This window comes from Vespula pensylvanica, chromosome 4, assembly GCF_014466175.1.
Source record: "Vespula pensylvanica isolate Volc-1 chromosome 4, ASM1446617v1, whole genome shotgun sequence".
Classification (NCBI taxonomy): domain Eukaryota; kingdom Metazoa; phylum Arthropoda; class Insecta; order Hymenoptera; family Vespidae; genus Vespula; species Vespula pensylvanica.
This window is the reverse complement of record NC_057688.1, coordinates 413,385-433,384: the sequence shown is the minus strand read 5'-3', so window position 1 is coordinate 433,384 and position 20,000 is coordinate 413,385. Positions and strand designations below refer to the sequence as shown.

General features: G+C 36.0%; 1 protein-coding gene across 3 annotated transcripts in view; it reads right to left on the bottom strand.

Annotated features, from left to right (window-relative positions):
- Window positions 1-20,000, bottom strand: part of LOC122628790 (hemicentin-2-like) — a 267,665-nt gene that overhangs the window by 11,445 nt on the left and 236,220 nt on the right. For all 3 annotated transcript variants that reach the window (XM_043811428.1, XM_043811429.1, XM_043811430.1), the window contains exons 3-11: window positions 15,765-15,897; window positions 12,325-12,533; window positions 10,891-11,007; window positions 9,443-9,646; window positions 8,761-8,912; window positions 8,177-8,321; window positions 4,681-4,811; window positions 3,697-3,856; window positions 42-335 (exon numbers count right to left, since the gene is read on the bottom strand). In XM_043811428.1, coding sequence (XP_043667363.1) covers window positions 42-335; window positions 3,697-3,856; window positions 4,681-4,811; window positions 8,177-8,321; window positions 8,761-8,912; window positions 9,443-9,646; window positions 10,891-11,007; window positions 12,325-12,533; window positions 15,765-15,897 — 1,545 coding nt within the window. The remainder of the gene's footprint in view (window positions 1-41; window positions 336-3,696; window positions 3,857-4,680; window positions 4,812-8,176; window positions 8,322-8,760; window positions 8,913-9,442; window positions 9,647-10,890; window positions 11,008-12,324; window positions 12,534-15,764; window positions 15,898-20,000) is intronic.

The following is a 20,000-nucleotide window of genomic DNA, read 5'->3' as shown; positions in this document are numbered from 1 at the left end:
AAAGAATAGGCTAAGATGGAATAAGAGAGTAGAGAACACACCAGCTGGGACGATATGATAGACGCAAGGCTCGAGTTGAGTGCCCTGATCGTTGTTACCCCAGCAAAGTAGAGTACCATAGTCCAGTTCGGTCATAGGAGTATAGGAAGCTGTCGAGTGAGTACCGACGCTTGTGACGTGTGCCTGGGCTATGTCGACAGCTTCCATCGTATTATTGAATTTCCAGGTGAACGAGACTTCCGGTGGGTTAGCCTCAAGCTCGCAGGGGATCTTCGTGGTCTCTTGTCGAGCTACACCAAATACCTTCGTCTGTCCAATGTGGCAAACCGGAGCAACTGAAAAAAATAAATAGGAAATTGATCTATACATCGTATTATTCCTATTACTTTCTGTTTCTTTTTTAATCAATATCGTTCGATTAAGATTACGTTTAACGAGTCGACGTAGTTAACGAGTTGATGTCGAGTACAATGAAAACGATAAATGGGACAAATAAGAGAAAGAGATAGATAGATAGAAATATAGAAAGATAGAGAGAGATAGAGAAGTAAAACGAAACGTGTCGCTCCAATGAATTTTCAAAATGGAAAACGGATGCGTGGAAAAGCGAGCTCGTTGTTGACGATAAATCGAGGAAAAGTTATGTGTATTCTCCTCTTCGCGTCGAACAACGCACAATGCATATCTCCGTAAACGCGTATGAAAACGCGTAATCCGGAACGAATGATTTAAAACCTCCCTCGGCTCTCCCTATTCACGTTTATGGGATTCTTACGTTTTGCAATTTCGACTTTATACCAGCTATTTTAACGTTCCGTCTAACATAGCTACTCATTCTCTCTCTCTTTCTCTCTCTCTCTCTCTTTCTCTCTATAAAACTTTAGCGGATGTTTCATAAGGCACAGGGTGAAACGTACTACGTTTGTTACGTGTATGCATCTATGTATTTATGTATATATGCGCGCATATATGTACGTATGTATCTATGTATATATGAATGTATGTATTATATGAATGTATGTATGTATGTATGTATGTATGTATGTATGTATGTATGTATGTATGTATCTATGTAGGTTGGTTTTCATACTCAAACGTTAAGAGCTCGGTAAATCGTTAGGCACTGTTCTACCTTTACCGCATACGTCATCGTGTCTGTGTACGTGCGAATGTATATATACGTAGTAAAATATATGTATATGTGTTGATGCACTTTTTTATATCGTTAGGCTGTACTTTTCACGCGAAAGATGAACGTCCACCTGTATCTCTCGAAAACAAAGAGGAGAAGATCCCACGACGGAAACTTTCGTTCGTGCGTCATCGGGATCGTGCGAAAAAAAATAAACGAAATAAAAAGAAAGAAAGAAAGAAAGAAAGAAAGAAAGAAAGAGAGCAAGCGAGATCTCGCGTGAAATATTCACCTTTTTTTAAATCTCTTTTTCTCCTCCCTTCTTCTTTCTCCCTTTTCGTTTCGTTTTATTTTGTTATGCTTTGTTTGTTTTCCTTTCTTTTTTCTTTATTATTACTTTTAACTAGGTCATCCATCTTGCCGTAAAAAAAAAAAAAAAGAAGAAATATGAAAAACGATATGAAAAAAAGAGGCTCGAGTATTTTGCAACTACGTTATTTTATCTTATCTTCGTATCTTCGAAAATCTGTAACCATTTTATCGATAATCGTTTTATTATAATTTCGATCTGTAAAATGATGGAAATTCTTTAACCATTTTATATAAAGTTTATTATACGTACTTCCAAACATGAAACCATTTCATACGAAGGATGGAAAGTCAGAGGTATTATTATCCAATTTCTGATCATCGTGTAAATTACGATCGTTCGACGTCCCCATATATATATATATGTACGTATGTATATGTATGTATGTATGATATTGCACAAATCAATGTGTAATGGTCTTAACGGTCATAAACTGCAGCTCCCTAAACTCGTGCACCTGCGTGTGCACAGAGAGTTGCCTTGCTCGTGTGGGAATATCAGTCTGTCTGTTTCCGTCTCATATAGATGGTCTCCCTCGTGTATCTACATCTATACAGTGAGCAGAGACAGCAAAAGCTAACCGATAATTCTATACCTTCGAGTCTAGGCTAAGTTTGCACGTTTGATCGGGATGTCAAAGGACAAAGTTTGTATGTAATGTAAACGATAAATTAAATATCAAGATATCCTAGTTCTCAATTTTCTTTGAATAAACGAAAATTTCTCTGTATCTGACTATCTGTCTCTATATTTGACTGTATCTATTTTTATGTGTATGTGTGTTTCATGAGATATGCAAAATACGTATATATACAAGAGAAGGATATGTATATATATATATATATATATATATATATATATATATATCTATATATACATGTTCATATTTGTATATATATATACATATGTGAAGAGAGAGAGATAGAGAGAGAGATAGAGAGAGATAGAGAGATAGAGAGAAAGAGAGAGAGAGAGAGAGAGAGAGAGAGAGAGAGAGAGAGAGAAATGACAAGATTTGGAAGGACGAAAGGAATGCAAGTACAATTTGTAGGAAGGACGAAATCGCAAGCGGACGATAATATATCGCGTCGGCGGCCATGGCAGACGTTGGATTTTAGCTTTATACGTGTCTCTCGTTAAATGTTTCATTACGTGGTAAAAGCACGTGGAACGCTTTCTCTCCTGCTTTTCATGAAAAGCTCGTTGCTTGAGCTTTCTCTCTCTCTCTCTCTCGTGTCTCTCTTTCTCTTGTGATTATCTCGTGCACGCTTGCCCTTCTCCGTTGGCGTTATAACGCACGTTCTAGAATTTGGTTGTGTGTTGTACAACGGTAGCGGTCCGCGTTTGAATAGATTCGTATGGCTATGTATATTCGCAGAACTTGTTCTCATATGTGTACGCGAAAATGCGGAAGGCGAAAAGACGTTTCTACTTAATTTTACTATCTACGTAACTCTCACACTCCGACACAATCTCCTGGCCCGTTTATAGTTTCCTTTTGAAAATACGCTACGCGTTTTATTGCTCATACTTATACCTACTTACCTACCTACCTATCTACCTACCTACGTACCTATCTATCTACATACAATCTACCAACCTTTCGAATGAGGACAAAGTTCTCGGGAATATTTTTCTAAGGGATAACTTTTTAATATTCAACGACGTTTAAACTCTCGGGTCTTTCGTTGATATTAAAAATATTGATTAAATAAAACAACAATGAAGTAAAATGTTTTGTGTTTTATGAACTTTTCTCAAGTGCTATCAAATTTTACAGATACAGATGTAAATTATTAATATTATTAATCAATTATTTATTCATTATATAGATTGATAGATATGCATTCATTTTTATTTTGTTTTATCTTAACTCGTATTTATATTTCTTTCTATATATACATTCGTAAACCATAATTCTACGATATCAAATTTTTTGTGAATGTAATACCGATATTTGATGTATATATATATATATATATATATATATATATATATATATATACACGATGTACATAAGTTATTTTGATGTGTATTCGGAATCGAATAGAAACGACGAAGTGGTCTATCCATTTTGTCAATGACTGTATTAGGTATCTAAACAGTTCTGGTATCTCGTCGTCGTTAATAGATAGAGTAGTCAATACCGATCGAAGTGTTATACGTATAGTGATACTATCGTGAATTTACTTACATTTGATGTCTAAATTGAGAGGATTGCTCTCACCGTCGCCTTCTTGATTACTACCGATGCAGGTATAGATGCCGGCTCTGCTACGTGTCACGCTCTGAAGCACCAGGCTCTGATTACTTATTATCGTGCCAGTTGCCGTGTTGTGGTACAGTGGATTGCCCTATGAATACAAAGTCTCGAATTACAAACTTTGCCACCCTTCTACGTGGACGCGATAATTACGTCGCCGAAGCGACACGAAATTGTTCGCGTTGCTCTCTATCCGTACCGCGCGTTTAATTATACCGCGAGGAAGATTCTTCCGCGAATTCTAGTCAAGAGATAATAATAATAATAATGATAATAATAATAATAATAATAATAATAATAATAATAATAAAAACAATAGCAACAACAACGACAACAACAACGGTAATAGAAATAATACGTATGAACAATCATTTCTTTTATGTATTCGAACGAACGAGTATTGTTTTTCTTTAACGGTACAGTAAATAACAGATACAATATGTTATATATATATATATATATATATATATATATGCGTTTATCGATCATTATTACGACTAAATAACTGTTAATTAATATCTCGAAGAAATCCTTTTATTAATCCGTTTTGTAAATAACGATAACCGTTTCCGAGCCTCTAAAATGATCGGTATTATCGAGTTTAACGTTGAAACGTTTTAGCTCATACAATTTTATCCGTTCGTTGTCATTTATTTTCCGAAGCGGTTTATTGACACTCGCAAATGAAATGTTAACAACCGAGGCTCGTTTATTAAGCCGAGTAAATTGCCGTTTGTATTTTAAAGGAAAATTTTTCATCCTGTCTTTACTCTTTCTCTACGATGAAAATTTATTACTTCGTCGTAAGTCTTTAGTGGCACGTATGTAGTAGATAGATATACTACATATATAGGTGATATATATATATATATATATATATATATATATATATATCTCCAGTTAGGGTAAACTTACGTTATGCCGCCAGGAAACCTTGTAAACCCAAGGATTCGACTTGATGTTGCATTCGAAGTAAACGTCGATTCCTTCTCGGATTGCGCTCGAGTTCAGATTGCTCCCCAATTCTAGGGTAACCACGGGCTCGTCTGAAAGTGCAATTAATATTAAAGTTTGTGCTAGGAGGCGTAACAACGAATAACGCGTGCCCACGGAAAATCGGAATTGGAACCAGAGGATTTCGTATTTATGTACTTTCAGATCGTATTTATGTAGTTACGAATTAGTACTAGTTGTGCTATCACATTTTCTCTATTAATCGTAATTTAATGCAAATAGGAATATTCAGCTAATTTTTATACTACGGTATATTCGTAAGTAAAAAATTTTTTAAGTAAAAAATTTTTCGCAAAGATTTCGTATTTATGTATTTTCAGATCACATTTATGTACTTGTTTCAAATTTTCTATATCGTAATTGCACGCGAATAAGATGATCGTGCAAATTTTTATAATATATTTGTAAGAAAATATATCGTATATATAATTCTTCTTGAGGATTTCGTATTTATGTACCTTCAGAATATATTTATGTACTTAGGAATTAATAAAATATACTTTCAAATGTTCTCTATTGTTCGTAATTGTATGCAAATACGATGATCGAGCTAATTTTTATATGATAATATATTCGTAAATAAATATATCACATATATAATTCTTCCTAAGGATTTCATATTTATGTAACTTCAGAGTATATTTATGTAGTTACGAATTAATAAAATATATTTCCAAACGTTCTCTATTGTTCGTAATTGTATGCAAATACGAAGATCGAGCTAATTTTTATACGATAATATATTCGTAAAATTTTTCATGAGGACTTCGTATTTATGTATTTTCAAGATCGATAATTTTAGATATATTTTCACTCTTCAATTTTCTATATTGATTCTAGATATATACTAATTGGAAGATTAATCTAATTTTTAATAATATATTTGTAAGGAAAAATAAAATATTGTATGAAGATATAAATAAAATTTTGTATGAAGATTTCGTATTTATGTACTTTCATACCTCATAAGTTTTCACCAATGCTTTTCAATTTTTTAGATTGATCCTCAATGTACAAAAATATGAAGATCAATCTAACTTTTAATAATATATTCGTAGGAAAAAATATCATATATAATTTATCAAGAGTATTTCGTATTTATGCACTTTCAGGATTCGCAAGTTTACGACTTTGCTTTTCAATTTACTAAATTGACCCTAAATATATGCAAATACGAAGATCAATCTAGCTTATAATAATATATTCGTAAGAAAAAATATCATAGAAAATTTTTCATGAATAATTCGTATTTATGTACTTTAAGGATTTACGAAGAGTTAACAGCTTTGTATCCAGATTTTCAAAATCGATCCTAAATTAATATTAATACAAAAACCTACAGAAACTTTTAATTTATATGAAAAAATATCGCAGTAGTGAAATTTTGAAGAAACTTTTAATTCGTTAAATTTTTAACAAAAACAACTAGTTCCCGGTTTTACTATTATCGTTGCTTCTTTGATGGCGAAACGCACTCAGGCGAGAATACGACGGAAACGAACGCATGCGTATCGAAAAATACATGCTCCGAGATTCGGTATTAAAAGGAGTTTCAACGTTCGGCCATTTTCGTTGGCGTTAGCGAATAAATAAACGATAAATAAGCGGATTACCTTTGTTTGCGTGGAGACTATTCACGGCTTAACGAGAATATACCGATTCTGAATTCACCGGGACGAGTAAAATAATTTGACTCGGGCGTGAAAAATGATTTTCTTGCGAATCTTTGCGATTTTTCTGTTCTCTCTCTCTCTCTCTCTCTCTCCCTCTTTTTTTTCTTTTTTCTTTTTCTTTTTTCTTGTTTCACATTCACACATAGATACATTTCATGTAAGGATATACTGGTAGAATGTAGTTAGAATTGATTGTTCAAATGGTCTTCGATTTGAGCACGTAAACGAACGAACGAACGAACAACGATATTATTAATAGGCATCGTTCCGCATCGTTCTACGAAGATCAATGCCCGTTATTTCGCGAATCCAATATAAAAGTTCCCCGTTGATGGTAGAGTTTACGCCGGAAATCGGTGCGGTTTCGCGGAAATTAATGGTATAACCCGATCTACGAGCAAAGATTCTCTCTCTCTCTCTCTCTCTCTCTCTCTTTTCCTTCTTCTCTCTCATCGGTTCTTCTATATCCCTCTATTTCCGTCCTTTCAGAACTGACAATTTCTTTTCATCTCCCTTTCTCTTGTTAACCTTGATCATATTTTTTTTTTCCATTTTCTTTTCTTTATCACTGCCGTCGAGATTCTACAGAGAGACTTGTTTACAGGTGCATCATCTTGGATCCTTTTTGCTGTTCCTTTTTGTTACTTTGCTTTCCTTCTTTTTATTTCTTTTTTATTGTTACCAACGTTAGCGGATAATGTTGGTAAAGAAAGACATGGAAGAAGAAGAAGAAGAAGAAGAAGAAGAAGAAGAAGAAGAAGAAGAAGAAGAAGAAAGAAAATCCTATAATGGAATGACGGAAAGGAAACAAAAAAGGAAGAAGAAAAAGAAGAAGATAGTGCGGTCTATTGTTCGACTAGAAAATCGTGCAACTCGGTGAAGCAAGGGACCCAGCAAATAATTCAATAACACAAGACGTAATTCTAATTTAATAGGCATTTAAAATACATTCGAAGCTACGAAAGAGTTAACGATTACGAAACGAGGCACCGTCGTTCGATATACAATATAATTTATCTTAAATTCGATAGGTAAGATACGCTTGGAGGATTTCGATATCTCGATGGGTGCGAAATCGTGCATGAAATTGTCCCTTCGCGAAGCAACTTTACGAGATATCCGATAACCATCTACGTCTTAAATTTATATACGTACATACGTTTTCTCTTTTTTCTTTCTTTTTCTTTTTCTTTCTTTTTTTCTTTTTTTTTTACTTTACATGACACACGACTACCATAAATGCCGCGGTATCTGCGTTTTCGTACCAACGTCTCCTACTCTTCCTTTTCTTTTCTTTTTTTTTTTCTTCTTCACGACTTTTCTGCATTCACGACGTTCCAAGAGATTCTCTCAACGATCTTTATCAAGAGACACCGACATACCGTCTTTCAAATTAACTCATGCCGATCTCTCTTACTTATCCGCTAGAGTATTCGCGAGACGCCGTATCGAAAGGTTTAATTAGCGTTTCAACGTAAACGTCTCGTTCCTTTCTTTCTTGTCTCTCTGTCCTTCTTCTTCTTCTTCTTTTTTTTCTTTTTTTTTTTTCTCCCCAATCACGGACGCACATCGTCCGAGATCGTTATCCCGCTCGTAGCTCGTCGAAAGTAAAAGATCATCCCGATCTCCAACGTTCCTTACGTTACATCCGAGATTTAATCTGACGCCCGTCGATTTCATGAACGAGTGAACGAAGAACGCGTGTAATATCGAGAAACGCTTACGATATATGTCGAGCTTCCATCCGTCTTCCATTTCTGAATCCGTGATATCCGGTACGCTGGCCTTGCAGGAGAGAAATTTTCCGGCGTCTTCGATGCTTGGCACGAACGTTAGCATGCTCGTCGTCGTATTGCCGTCGGGACTCACCTGTAGAAGGATATATTTCATAGTGAAACCGTTTGTCGGGGGATTTCCTCGCGTTTCTCCGATAGAATCTTTGAAAGAAAGAAAGAAAGAAAGAAAGAAAGAAAGAAAGAAAGAAAGAAAAAGAAGAAGAAGAAGAAGAAGAAAAGAGCTTTTATATTTAATAGAACTTCATTTTATTCCCTGACAAGGTTTCACCGATCGATCGAAAAGTATCTTTATTGTGAACGTCGCTCACGTATCAGGATTTTGATCAAAGGGGGATCTCATCGTGTTCGAAAACTTGTCAGCCCTTCAAAGATTTACGGTGTAGATGGGTATTTAATTATACGAAGAACGATCGAGCGTAAGATAAAAGAAAAATTTTCTTCGATTATATATATATATATATCTAAAATTCTTATAAATCTTTCGAATTAAAAGATCGTATTCGATCGCTTACCGTTTGTCTCGTATTCCTAAGCGCTATGCTCCCCTTGGACCAGGTGATTTTCGGCATTGGCCTGGCCCCGACAACCTCGCATCCTATCTCGTACGTGGTACCGGCACTAAATGGACGGTTTTCTCCTTGCATACGAACCCACAGTGGCTTCACTGAAACACGTGTGTCCTGAGCATGAGGTTACCACGGAAGAACGTTTCGTTCTAAATTATGCAAGGACGTATATATTTCTACGAGCCAAGATACTCAAGGCAAGTAACGCTCATTAACGTTACCGCTTGCGATACAATTAATTTACCGACTTGATTCGTTGCATTAATTCCTTCTGAAAGTGTCGTCCACTGTTATCTGCCCTTTTAGCATCGTGTACTCGTATTATACACGTCGTCGGACAGATATTGCACATAAATTGCATCAATTTAATGAGCATGAGAAGGAGAAAAAAGAGGAAAGTATGTAAAAAAAAAAAAAAGAGAAAGAAAAGAGAAAGAAAAGAAAAGTAAAAAGAAAGAAAGAAAGAAAAAGCAAGCGTTGATATAAAACAGCGGAATCAAAGGAAAGAAGGAAAGAAGAAAAAAGAAAAAAAGAAGAGAGAGCGAGAGAGAGAGAGAGAGAAAGAAAATGCAAAGGAAAGAAGAAATAAGAAAAAACAAATAGACAAACGAAGAAAGAAGTAACTCACGATTCATGTTGAGAGTAACCGAGCTGGATATCGGTGCGACCATGTTGTTGTTCGATGCTTGACAAGTCAAAATCGTATGCAAATGTTTACGACTGAGTTTTTCCAGTCTTAGAACGTTCCGTACTCTCTTGGTGCCTACGCTCTCGTAAGTGTCGTCCAAAAGGGCGTTCTCTTGCCACCACGTTACTCGTGGCGGTGGTCGACCTGGAAAATCGCGATAGCCGACAAAGTCGTATAAAACACGACTATTACTCCGGTAGCAAAGGGAACGTGAACGCGTTCGCCCTTGCGGTTTTCCTACCGTCCATTGTCCTTTCCAACGTACACGCCCTTTTAATACCTCTCCTCTCCCACTTTTGTGGACGATATCAAAGATTCTCCCTTTCTCTTTCTCTTTACGCTTCACGATACGTTTCACTCATCAAATTCCTTTCGCGCATGTTAACGTTTCCCGAATCAAAGAGACATTCGATATCGTCGAAAGAAAAATCACTACACAACGTTCAAGAGAAACGGAAACGCAAAGGATTCTTCGTCAAAGAAATAATAAACGATCAGCCGGATAATTCTCCAGACTCTTTTACGAAAGACGATTAAGTCGCAATCTTCTCGACGTTTTCTTCTATTCTCTCTTTAACTCTCCGTTCTCTCTCTCTCTCTCTCTCTCTCTTTTTCTTTCTTTTTCTTTTTTTTTTTCAAATTCTTCTGATCCGGTTGTCGAGAGACGCGCGCTGAAGAAAAGTTAATAATCTTCTTAAGCAGATGATACTAGCTTCTTGCTAATCACGGAAATGCTATAAGGTCTGAGAAACGCTCGAAACGATGATACGATAAATTCTACTCATCCCTCCTCTCTTTACTACCCTTCCACTTCGTCTTGCTTCGCCCCATCGTTCAAAGTTTCCCATTAAATACGCGAACACGCTTTTTTTTTTTTTTTCTTTTCGTATTATTCATATTTAATATTCGATTTCTCGTTTTTAGTTTCTTCAGTTAACGTTATCCTTAATATTTCTTCATCGATATTTAACATTTATATTTATCTCGATCGATTTATGCGAAGAATATGTCGAAATGATTGATGATACTAAATGAAAAGTGAAACGTCAAACTCGATAACTTATGACGTCATATTAACAAAAGATATTATAGAGGATAAAACACCTATTAAAAAATTTATGATTTATTTCGTTAAATTAATAACCTGCGATCTATCTTTTTTAGTTCGCGTTTTTCGCCTTCTTTTCTTTTTTTTTTTTTTCCTCTCCATCTTTTTCCCTCTTTTCTTTTTTTTACTTTTTTAATCGAACTCGAGCAAATCGAATAATAAAATTGTAAATGAACGTGTAACGTGTTTAAAAGGACGACGGGCTGCCGTTTTAGTTATGTAAATAGCACGAATATCTATAGGCAAGGAAATTGATAAATAAAAATGTAAGAGAACTTACCACCGGCGGCGACACAGGTAATATTGAGAGATGCTCCTTCACTGTACGGGCCAAGAATGTAATGGGGAATATGAGATCCTCCATCTTCATCCAATATGCTAAGTTGTTCCGGTGGTACTGCAATTAATTTCACAATAAGAACACCTTTGTTCTTTCTCTCACTCTCTCTCTCTCTCTCTTTTTTGTCTTTTCTCTCTCTCTCTCTCTCTCTCTCTCTCTCTATTTTATTCTCTCTCGGTCTTTTTCTTTCTTTCTTTTTCTGTCACGTCGAAAAGTAAACGATGAGGAACTCGAGATGAATCAAGCGATGAATTGCTTCCTCTTTCTCTTTTTTTTTTTTATTATTATTATTTTTTTTTTTTTTCATTATTCCTTCCGTTCTTTTTTTTTTCTTCTCTTCTGTTAAGTCTTATTGCGGAATCATCTCTACAATTTGTGACTATGAGAGAAATAGAAATAAAGAGAGAGAGAGAGAAAAAGCTAGTTTTACTTCCATCTAACCTTTTGCCATCACACGGTGGATGACATTCTCTCTCTTTCTCTCTCTCTTTCTTTCTTTTTAGCTTCTCTATCTCTTTCTCGGCTTTCTCCTTACCCTTTTCTCATGACACGGGAGTTTCAGAAAGAAAGAGGGATCAAGTTTTAAAACGGACTTACGTTCCTCGTTCTCCTCGTCGTTGTCGCGTGCGCGTGAATTAATGGACGTCGAGCAAAAGTTTCAAGAGAAAGAAAGAAAGAAGGAAGGAAGGAAGGAAGGAAGGAAGGAAGGAAGGAAATAAAGAAAGAAATAAAGAACGAAAGAAAGTAAGAAAAGAAAGAACGAAAAAAAAAGAAAGAAAAAAAGTAAGAGAAAAAAAGTAAAGTAAGTAAGTAAGTAAGAAGAAAGGGAACAAGTTCGTTCGACCTTACGCGGACTTGTTAGCTCGTTCAGATTTATGAACAAGGTGGTTCGTCGGCCCCTTTTCAATCGATGACGTTCTTAGATAGATTCGATTTTCCGATGATTGCATGAAAGTTTAATTAAAAATCAACGTTAAATCGAGAAGAAATATCTATAGGGACATTTACTTGACATTTACGAACTTTCGACAAACGTTTAGATCCATATCGGTTTTGAGAAAGAGAGGAAGAGAGAAAGAAAAAAAGAAAGAGATAGACAGACAGATGGATAGACAGATAGACAGATAGACGGGTAGACAGACAGAAAAAGAGAAAGAGATAGAGAGAAAGAGAGAAGGAGAAAACAAACATATCGAATGGTTTCTCTTCTTTCAATGCATCGTAGAGCGAACAAAGTCTCGAAAGTGAACAAGGTATACGGACAACAAGTTTCTCGACAACTCGATTTGACCACTAAGCGTTTGTTTCTTCTCTCTCTCTTTCTCTCTGTCTGTCTGTCTGTCTGTCTGTCTGTCCGCCTATCTAGATACTCACTGATAACCGTAAAATTGACTTTGCTGTTCCTCGTAGGTGACTGTTTGAAATCGACGCGGCATCTGTACACGGCCGCGTCGCTTTCGCGAACGTTCTCGAGCGTGAGTTTAGCTGGTACCTCGGAATGACGGAAGGAGGCACGTCCTTCGAGACTTCGATCCTGCCAATGTTTTCCTTGTTCCAATGTACTTCTTCCTCTCGTATCGAAACTGCAATTAAGTCACGCAAAATGTATTTTTACGTAAATCTTCTTCTATATAAATATGTATATATATGTATCTATAAACAAATTATATATATATATATATGTATGTATGTATGTATGTATGTATGTATGTATGTGGATGTATATGTATGTATGTATGTATATATATATTTATATACGCAAAAGACTATATGTAAATTATTTGCGATATGTGTGTATATGTATGTATACGTATATATTTATTGAGAGATAAAACACAAACTCATTACGAAGCTAGCAACAAATGTAAAACTGTTACATTACTATCGACGATCAAGAGTGGAAGAAAACAACTCGAGAAACACGCTACCGAGAAACGAACCGAACTTTTTAACGGAACGATCGTTAATTGGCTCCAGTATATCGCGAGACACGAGTGTCTCCGAAGGATTTAAAGCTATAGTTCGTACAACGCGTATCCTAATATCTCTGACCTATACGCTGCTAACCGACAATAATAATAGTAATAACGATAATAATAAATTCGGATAATAGAGGATATACGTGTAGTATCCACATATGTGTACTTGTATATACATATATATACATATAGGTATATACATACATATATACGTACGTACATATATAGATGTACCAAAAAGGTGCTGAAAAAGAGAACGAGCTGGCGTATTATAAATAACATGGTAGGAACCACGGGAGGCAGGCGCCAGCGAGCGAAAATATAAGAGTCGGATTTATGGCAAGTAACGGGTATGTATTTGGTAAAAACTATGGCGTTTCTAGCCGCAGGTTGGCTTGTACTCTCTATTTCGGTGGTCAACTTTCAAACGACTATAAGTTTTCTATAGGAGAAGAAAACCCTACGGGAGCTTTGTTTTAGTTACGTGTTCAAAGTGCACGAAGAGTAAGCAAGTAAGTATGTACTTACGTACATATCTGCTTTTTTTTTTGTTCTAACTGTCGACGTTTTTGCGTGGTTACTCAGAGAACATCGTAAAATATCGTAATAAAAGTTTCATTGTTATACTATCGCAATTAAAAGAAACTCGTCCTCGTCCTCGTTGCTGTCTTCGTAACGATCAACACCTTTTAACAATTTCCTTTCTTCGGATCTTTATCCTCGTTTATTCGATGAGATAATTCGTTAACGTTCTATACTACTCGAATCGCCTTTTAATCGTTTCGTGAAATTCTTCTTTTTCCTTTTCTTTTTTATCTTTTTCTATCCATCGATTTTTCGGAAAAGAAAAATTGTGCAATGGCGAAAAGGACGAAGGATAAGTATGACCATTGGAGATATACAGGAACATTAACATAACCGTCACGTGTGTGTATTATTAAATTCTGATAATCTTGTTACAGGAACTTTCAATTAATACCGCACTGCCACAATTTTGTATCCTTATGTTCTATGTCGATCAAAGGATTATTTTCGTTCGATCCCGTAGGTACACAGATTAATCTCTTTATACTTAGAAAGTTGGAATAACTTGAAATTTGAACCATGTAAAAGTTAAATCGTTTCCATCGTACATGGATACACACGCAACTATTACATTTAGATATGCATACATACACACACACACACACAAGTATATATACATAGATGTATAGATATATAGATAACACGTTTATATATATATATATATATATATATATATATATATATACATATGGTGTATTGAAATTTTACATCGAGGAAGCATATACATCGTTTATCCAAAAATTTCCAAGACTAGATTAATAAAAAATAGAGAAACATTAAAATGGCAGTTTTAATGGTTCAAATGTTCTATACAGTCTTTTCCTATTTGAGTACAATGCACCGAATGTTCATACATGGTGAAATTATCGGAAAAGTCCTTGAGATATTGTTCAACTCGCGTGTCACAGTAGCTTGAATGTCGATAATATCGTTAAAGCGTTGATCCTTCATGTGAATTTTTATTTTGGGGAATAAAAAAACTCAGTTGCGATCAAATCGGATGAATATGGAGAATGGTTGAAAACGTACTTCTTATTTTTTTGCTAAAAACCATTAGAACTGCAGTCGTGTGAGCGAATGCATTGTCGTTTATCAAGAAGAAGTTCGTGACACGCGAGTTAAAGAACATCCTAAAGAAGGATTTTTCTAATAGTTTCACATGGTTGTATGAACGTTTTATGCATTGTACTCAAGTGGAGGAAGACTATTTATAAGAACACCTGAACCATCGAAACATTTTTCTATTTTTTATTAATCCAGTCTCGGAACTTTGTAAACAGACGGTATATCGATAGAAGGAAGAAAGATATCTAACCTAAGTGGAAAATAATCATGAACGTTTTGAGATTCAATCGTAATTAACGAATCCTATCGAATATCTGGGATCGACGTTGAACCAAGCGGGATCGTTAAGGTCAGTTTCCAGTCTGCTACGGTTGGAATTGGAACGAACGCGCCGATTGACTTCGCTTCGGATCGCTTTGGTGCGTGCTCGAGTGCGCGAATGCTGCAGCCTTGAGAGATTCCGTAGATAATGGCGTCCGTTTCACGGTGGTACCCGCCGTTACACGCTCGGTCAGTGGTTCGGACACGAACGATTGGACTGATTAACGATCCGCGTCAAAGAACAAAGATCGCCGAATCGGTTCGGCCGTTCATCAACGTCGAAGCAACAACGACTTTTCCGACTTTTCCGATCGATTTCCAAAGAAGAGTCTCGACTCGATGATCATTTTCAGTAGTAGATCTAGCTCTGTTATTTATATCTAGTATATCTAGATTACTTTTAAAGTATTTCATTGTTTCGTCTACGAGGACAAGTAGAAACGGTGGATAAACTCGTCAAATTCGTTTGGAGTATCAGAAATGCTGAGATGTAAAATGGAAAATGGAATTCCCTGTTTCATTCGTCATGCCTGCCTACGTCTTATAGGAACCGAGCTTATTGGATCGAACTCGAATTCCTCCGTTTCTTTTTCCACGGCAATGTCCTTTTACTATTCTCCCTCTTTCTCTCACTTTCTTTCTTTTTCCCTATCATCGTGGTATTGGAGAGAAGGAAGGATGGGTTGAGAGCTGATTTAGCTTGCGCAAAGCTTCATTCCTTCTTTCCCTAACTCCCTCTTTCTCTCTCTTTCTCTTCTTCCCTCCTTCCTTCCTTTCTTCCTTCCTTCCTTCCTTCCTTCTTTCTTTCTTTTCTTGCTTACTTACTACCTAGAGTGGAATAAGAAATGCCAAGGTGGAATTTACCTGTATATAGGTGTGTCTGACTCCTCCTTGTACCAAATAACTAGATGTAGCTTATCCCCGGAGACCGGTGGTTCCACGTCGCATGGCAACTTAGCATTTCCACCTGCCACTGCCTCTACATCCGTCATTGTCACTGTAATGACAAAGTTGAAATATCTTTTGAGTTAATCGTTAAGAGACGATCAAGTTAACACGTAGATATATACACACACACACACATATATATATATATACAGATATATAGATATATAGAGATATATAGATATATATATATATGTGTATGTATTTATGTATATATATATATATTTATATATATGTGATAACACGTATATATACATGACGTATTGAAATTTTACATTGGGGAAGCAAATTCAAAAAGCATTTATTCCCGAAATGCTTTCGTCATCCATGACGAATCTTCATTTGTGAACATGAATAATATCGGAAACAATTCTCTAGCGCGTTTTCGTTGTACCAGAAAGAGAGAAAGAGAGAGAGAGAGAGAGAGAGAGAGAGAGAGAGAGAGAGAGAGAATTACGATTATCCGTATACACCCTTTAGTCTCGCAGTTTCGTTTCGAAATTCTGTACAAACGTGTTATTCTTTCAGAAAGACACGTACATGCATATCTCTGTTGTCAATATTATTGTTTAAAAACGAAATTACAATATCATCGGTGATTAAACGTATTCAAAATAATTCCCTATATACCGTTGTTTGTGTTTGCTTGCTTGCTTGCTTGCTTGCTTGCTTGCTTGCTTGCTTGCTTGCTTCTCTCTCTTTTTTTTACTCTTTTATTTCACGAAAAAGTATCGATTATTTGTTCGATCATAATAATACTTGTGTTCTTGTTTCGTATCGTGTATTGCAAGATATATATATATATATATATATATATATATATATATATAGAGAGAGAGAGAGAGAGAGAGAGAAGAGCCGTATTTCTCTCAATTAGTTTGGATAATGGAACTTTCTATATATGTATGTATGTACGTATATACGTATATATATACGTACGTAGGTAGGTATTATATATCTTTTCTATGGGTTGCGTTGATTCGTTCGCTTTCATCGATTTTCATCCGATTTCAACATTTTTCTTATTCTTGCACGCGATTGAGTTCGTTGAACGTAAAATACGTATACCAAGATATCGAACGAGTCTAAAAGCTTGAATTTTAGAGTTAATTATATTCTACAAATTTGATACTACATATATTACTATCTATCTATTCGACTAATATAGTAAAAAAAAAAAAAAAAGAAAAAGAGAAAGAAAGAGAGAGATAGTTGCAGAACGATCATTCTGACAACAAAAGTGAAAAGTAAAATGAAAAAAGAAAAAAAAAAAAAAAAAACACTGGAAGAGAAAGAAAAAGCGCATGATGTTGGTCGAATTAATAAAATCGATGTTCTTTATATCCACATGCAAGGAAAACTTTCATAGAGGTAACGTAACGATCACATAACTTTTTTTCTTTTCTTTTTTTTTTTTTTTTCATTAGGAAAATTTTCCCAGGCGATACGTTACTCGCGAAAAACGGAGTTACATTTGAATACACGATTGCTAAACTTTTTTACTTCGGGTTCGTTCGGTGACCGATACTGGACTCAGTATTTCCTTTTTTGTTCCTATTCTCTTTCGTTCGTTTGTTCTGGATATTCTCTCTCTCTCTCTCTCTCTCTCTCTCTCTCTCTCTCTCTTTCTCTCTCTCTCTCTCTCTCTCTCCATCTTTCCCTTTTCGACTTGACTACGTTTCGTGTATTCATCTCTTTCTTTCTCTCTCTTTCTCTCTCTCTCTCTCTTTCATTCTTGATACCTTCGACGAGAAAAATTTCAACGATTTTATGGAGTTCCATTAAAAGCGAACATTTTTATCTTGATAAATCGATAAGGCTTCAGAGATTCTAACACGAATATTCGAAAGAAATCATCCTGAAGCTAAGAAGAAATTTCCATTATTTTCTTTTTTTTTTTTTTTTTTCTTTTCTATTTTCATTCTTCTTCCCGTTCGTTTTATAAAGCGATTACGAACAGTAAAAAAATTAGGAAAAGAAAAAAGAAAAAGGAAAAAAGAAAAAGGAAAAAAAACAAGCCTCTCTCAACCACCATCGAGATATTACTCGTAATTACGTTCTCGTATCGAGTGGACTCGATCGAGAACCGACGACATTTCTCGCACTCGATCTTTTCAACAACCACCAGAATGCTTCCTTAGCTGGCCATAGAACGTCGTATTAACCCCTACAAAATGTTAGAAACTTTTGATTTCGTGGGAGAGATTATGCGAGTCACGCGAATTTATTTGCACGCTAACCACGAGCTTTTCGTGTTTCCGTAGGCTTGTAAAAGACGATTAGAAAAATCGTAACGGTTTGCTTGCATGGTAAAGCGAATAAATTTGCTATTTCTCTCTTTCTCTTTCCTTCGTTCTCATTTTATGTCGATGAAAGATAAAAGCGCGTTGGTTATGAAAAACTCGTATAAGATTATTCGTAGCAGCGATAGTAGTTACCTATCCGCAAAAATAAAAAAAGAATAATAGATAGATAGACAGACAGACAGATAGATAGATAGATAGATAGATAGATAGAAAAAGAAATACTGAAGTATCCAATAAAATTCACTTAGCATATCCGGAATGATAGGAAAAGCAAACGGAAGTGGTTGTTTGCGGTGGTAAAAGCCATCGAATATTATTACTCGTTGGCTTGCCGAGCCAAAGATCGAAGTAAATCCAACTTTTCGAGGTTGGAATGAAACGGGGAACGAAGATGAAGGAATTCGATGATGCCGTGCTTAAATTTTCATGCTTGTCAATTTAATCAGACTCGACGACGTACGTCAAAATGTCGGCTTCTTTTCTGACGTGGGAAACATTAAAATGTAGTCACGGAAGAATTTTTGTTTGCTCTGGACAAAGTAATAGTAGAAAAGGAAGAAGAAGTAAAAGAAGTAGAAGAAGAAGAAGAAGAAGAAGAAGAAGAAGAAGAAGAAGAAAAAGATTCATTCAGTTTGTAGGATAAATTATGACGTAGTCTTTACAAGTCGACGCTGGTTGATCCTAGTCTATGACCTTTTATTTAGAGTCAAAGAGAAAGAAAGATATCTTTATCATCTGGGTTGGGATAAAACCATCTTTAAGCAGATTTCCAACCGGCATCGTCCTTCTTCTTCTTCTTCTTCTTCTTTTTCTTTTTCTCCTTCTCTTTCTACTTCTATTCGTTCTCCTCCTTCTCCTCTTCCACCTTCTTCTCATCATCATCACTTCGTTCGTTTATTCAGCCGACGTGAATGGCAGAAAGCTCGGTAACATGAATACGGTTATTAAAATTACGCATTCATATGAATCAAATTAAGGGCGAGGACGAGGACGAAGATGAGGACGAGGACGTGGACGTGGACGACCACGACGACGACGACGATAACGACGACGACGACGACGACAACGACGACGACAACGACGACGACGACGACGACGATGACGAGGACGGTGAGGACGCTGGCGAGGTGGACGACATTGTCGGTTATTTATTTTTTCCGCGGAATGTGAATGCGAGAGTTTATATAAATCTTCAGATTCAGTTCATAACTCGTTGTGAGTAACGTCTTTCTTTCTGTACTTGGTCATATAACTACGTCGGGTATTACGTCCATCCTCCTTTCGTGAGTAAGAATTATTCTTTTGACAGAAAATTTTCTGTTAATCAAGTTGAATCTTGCTAGCCGGTACGTTGGTGAACGAATAGTGAGTATAAAAGTAAGAGAGAGAGAGAGAAAGAGAGAGAGAGAGAGAGAGGGGATGAACGACGAAGGTGGAGACAGAGTAAGAGAGAGAGAGAGAGAGAGAGAGAGAGAGAGAGGACATGGCGAGGGTAACGGTGGCTTCGCGATAACCGAGATTAATTCAACGTCACCTGCGAGAACGTATATCTCGTTTATACAGCCGGCGTAAATAGGAGGACACTCGAATAACGTCCAATTAAGGCTCGATCTACTATGAATCACCGAGTAAACTATTAATTAAAGAGGTTATACGAAGAATACTGTTATATCGCCTTTCGTTCACCGAAGGCAGAATCTACCTTCTAATCTTCTTCGATTACGATCCGACTTTTCTGTACCACTCGAATCTTTCGAGAGCAGAAACGAAGTGAGTGACTAAGAGGGATAGAGATAGAAAGAGAGATAGATAAATAGAGAGAGAGAGAGAGAGAGAGAGAGAGAGAGAG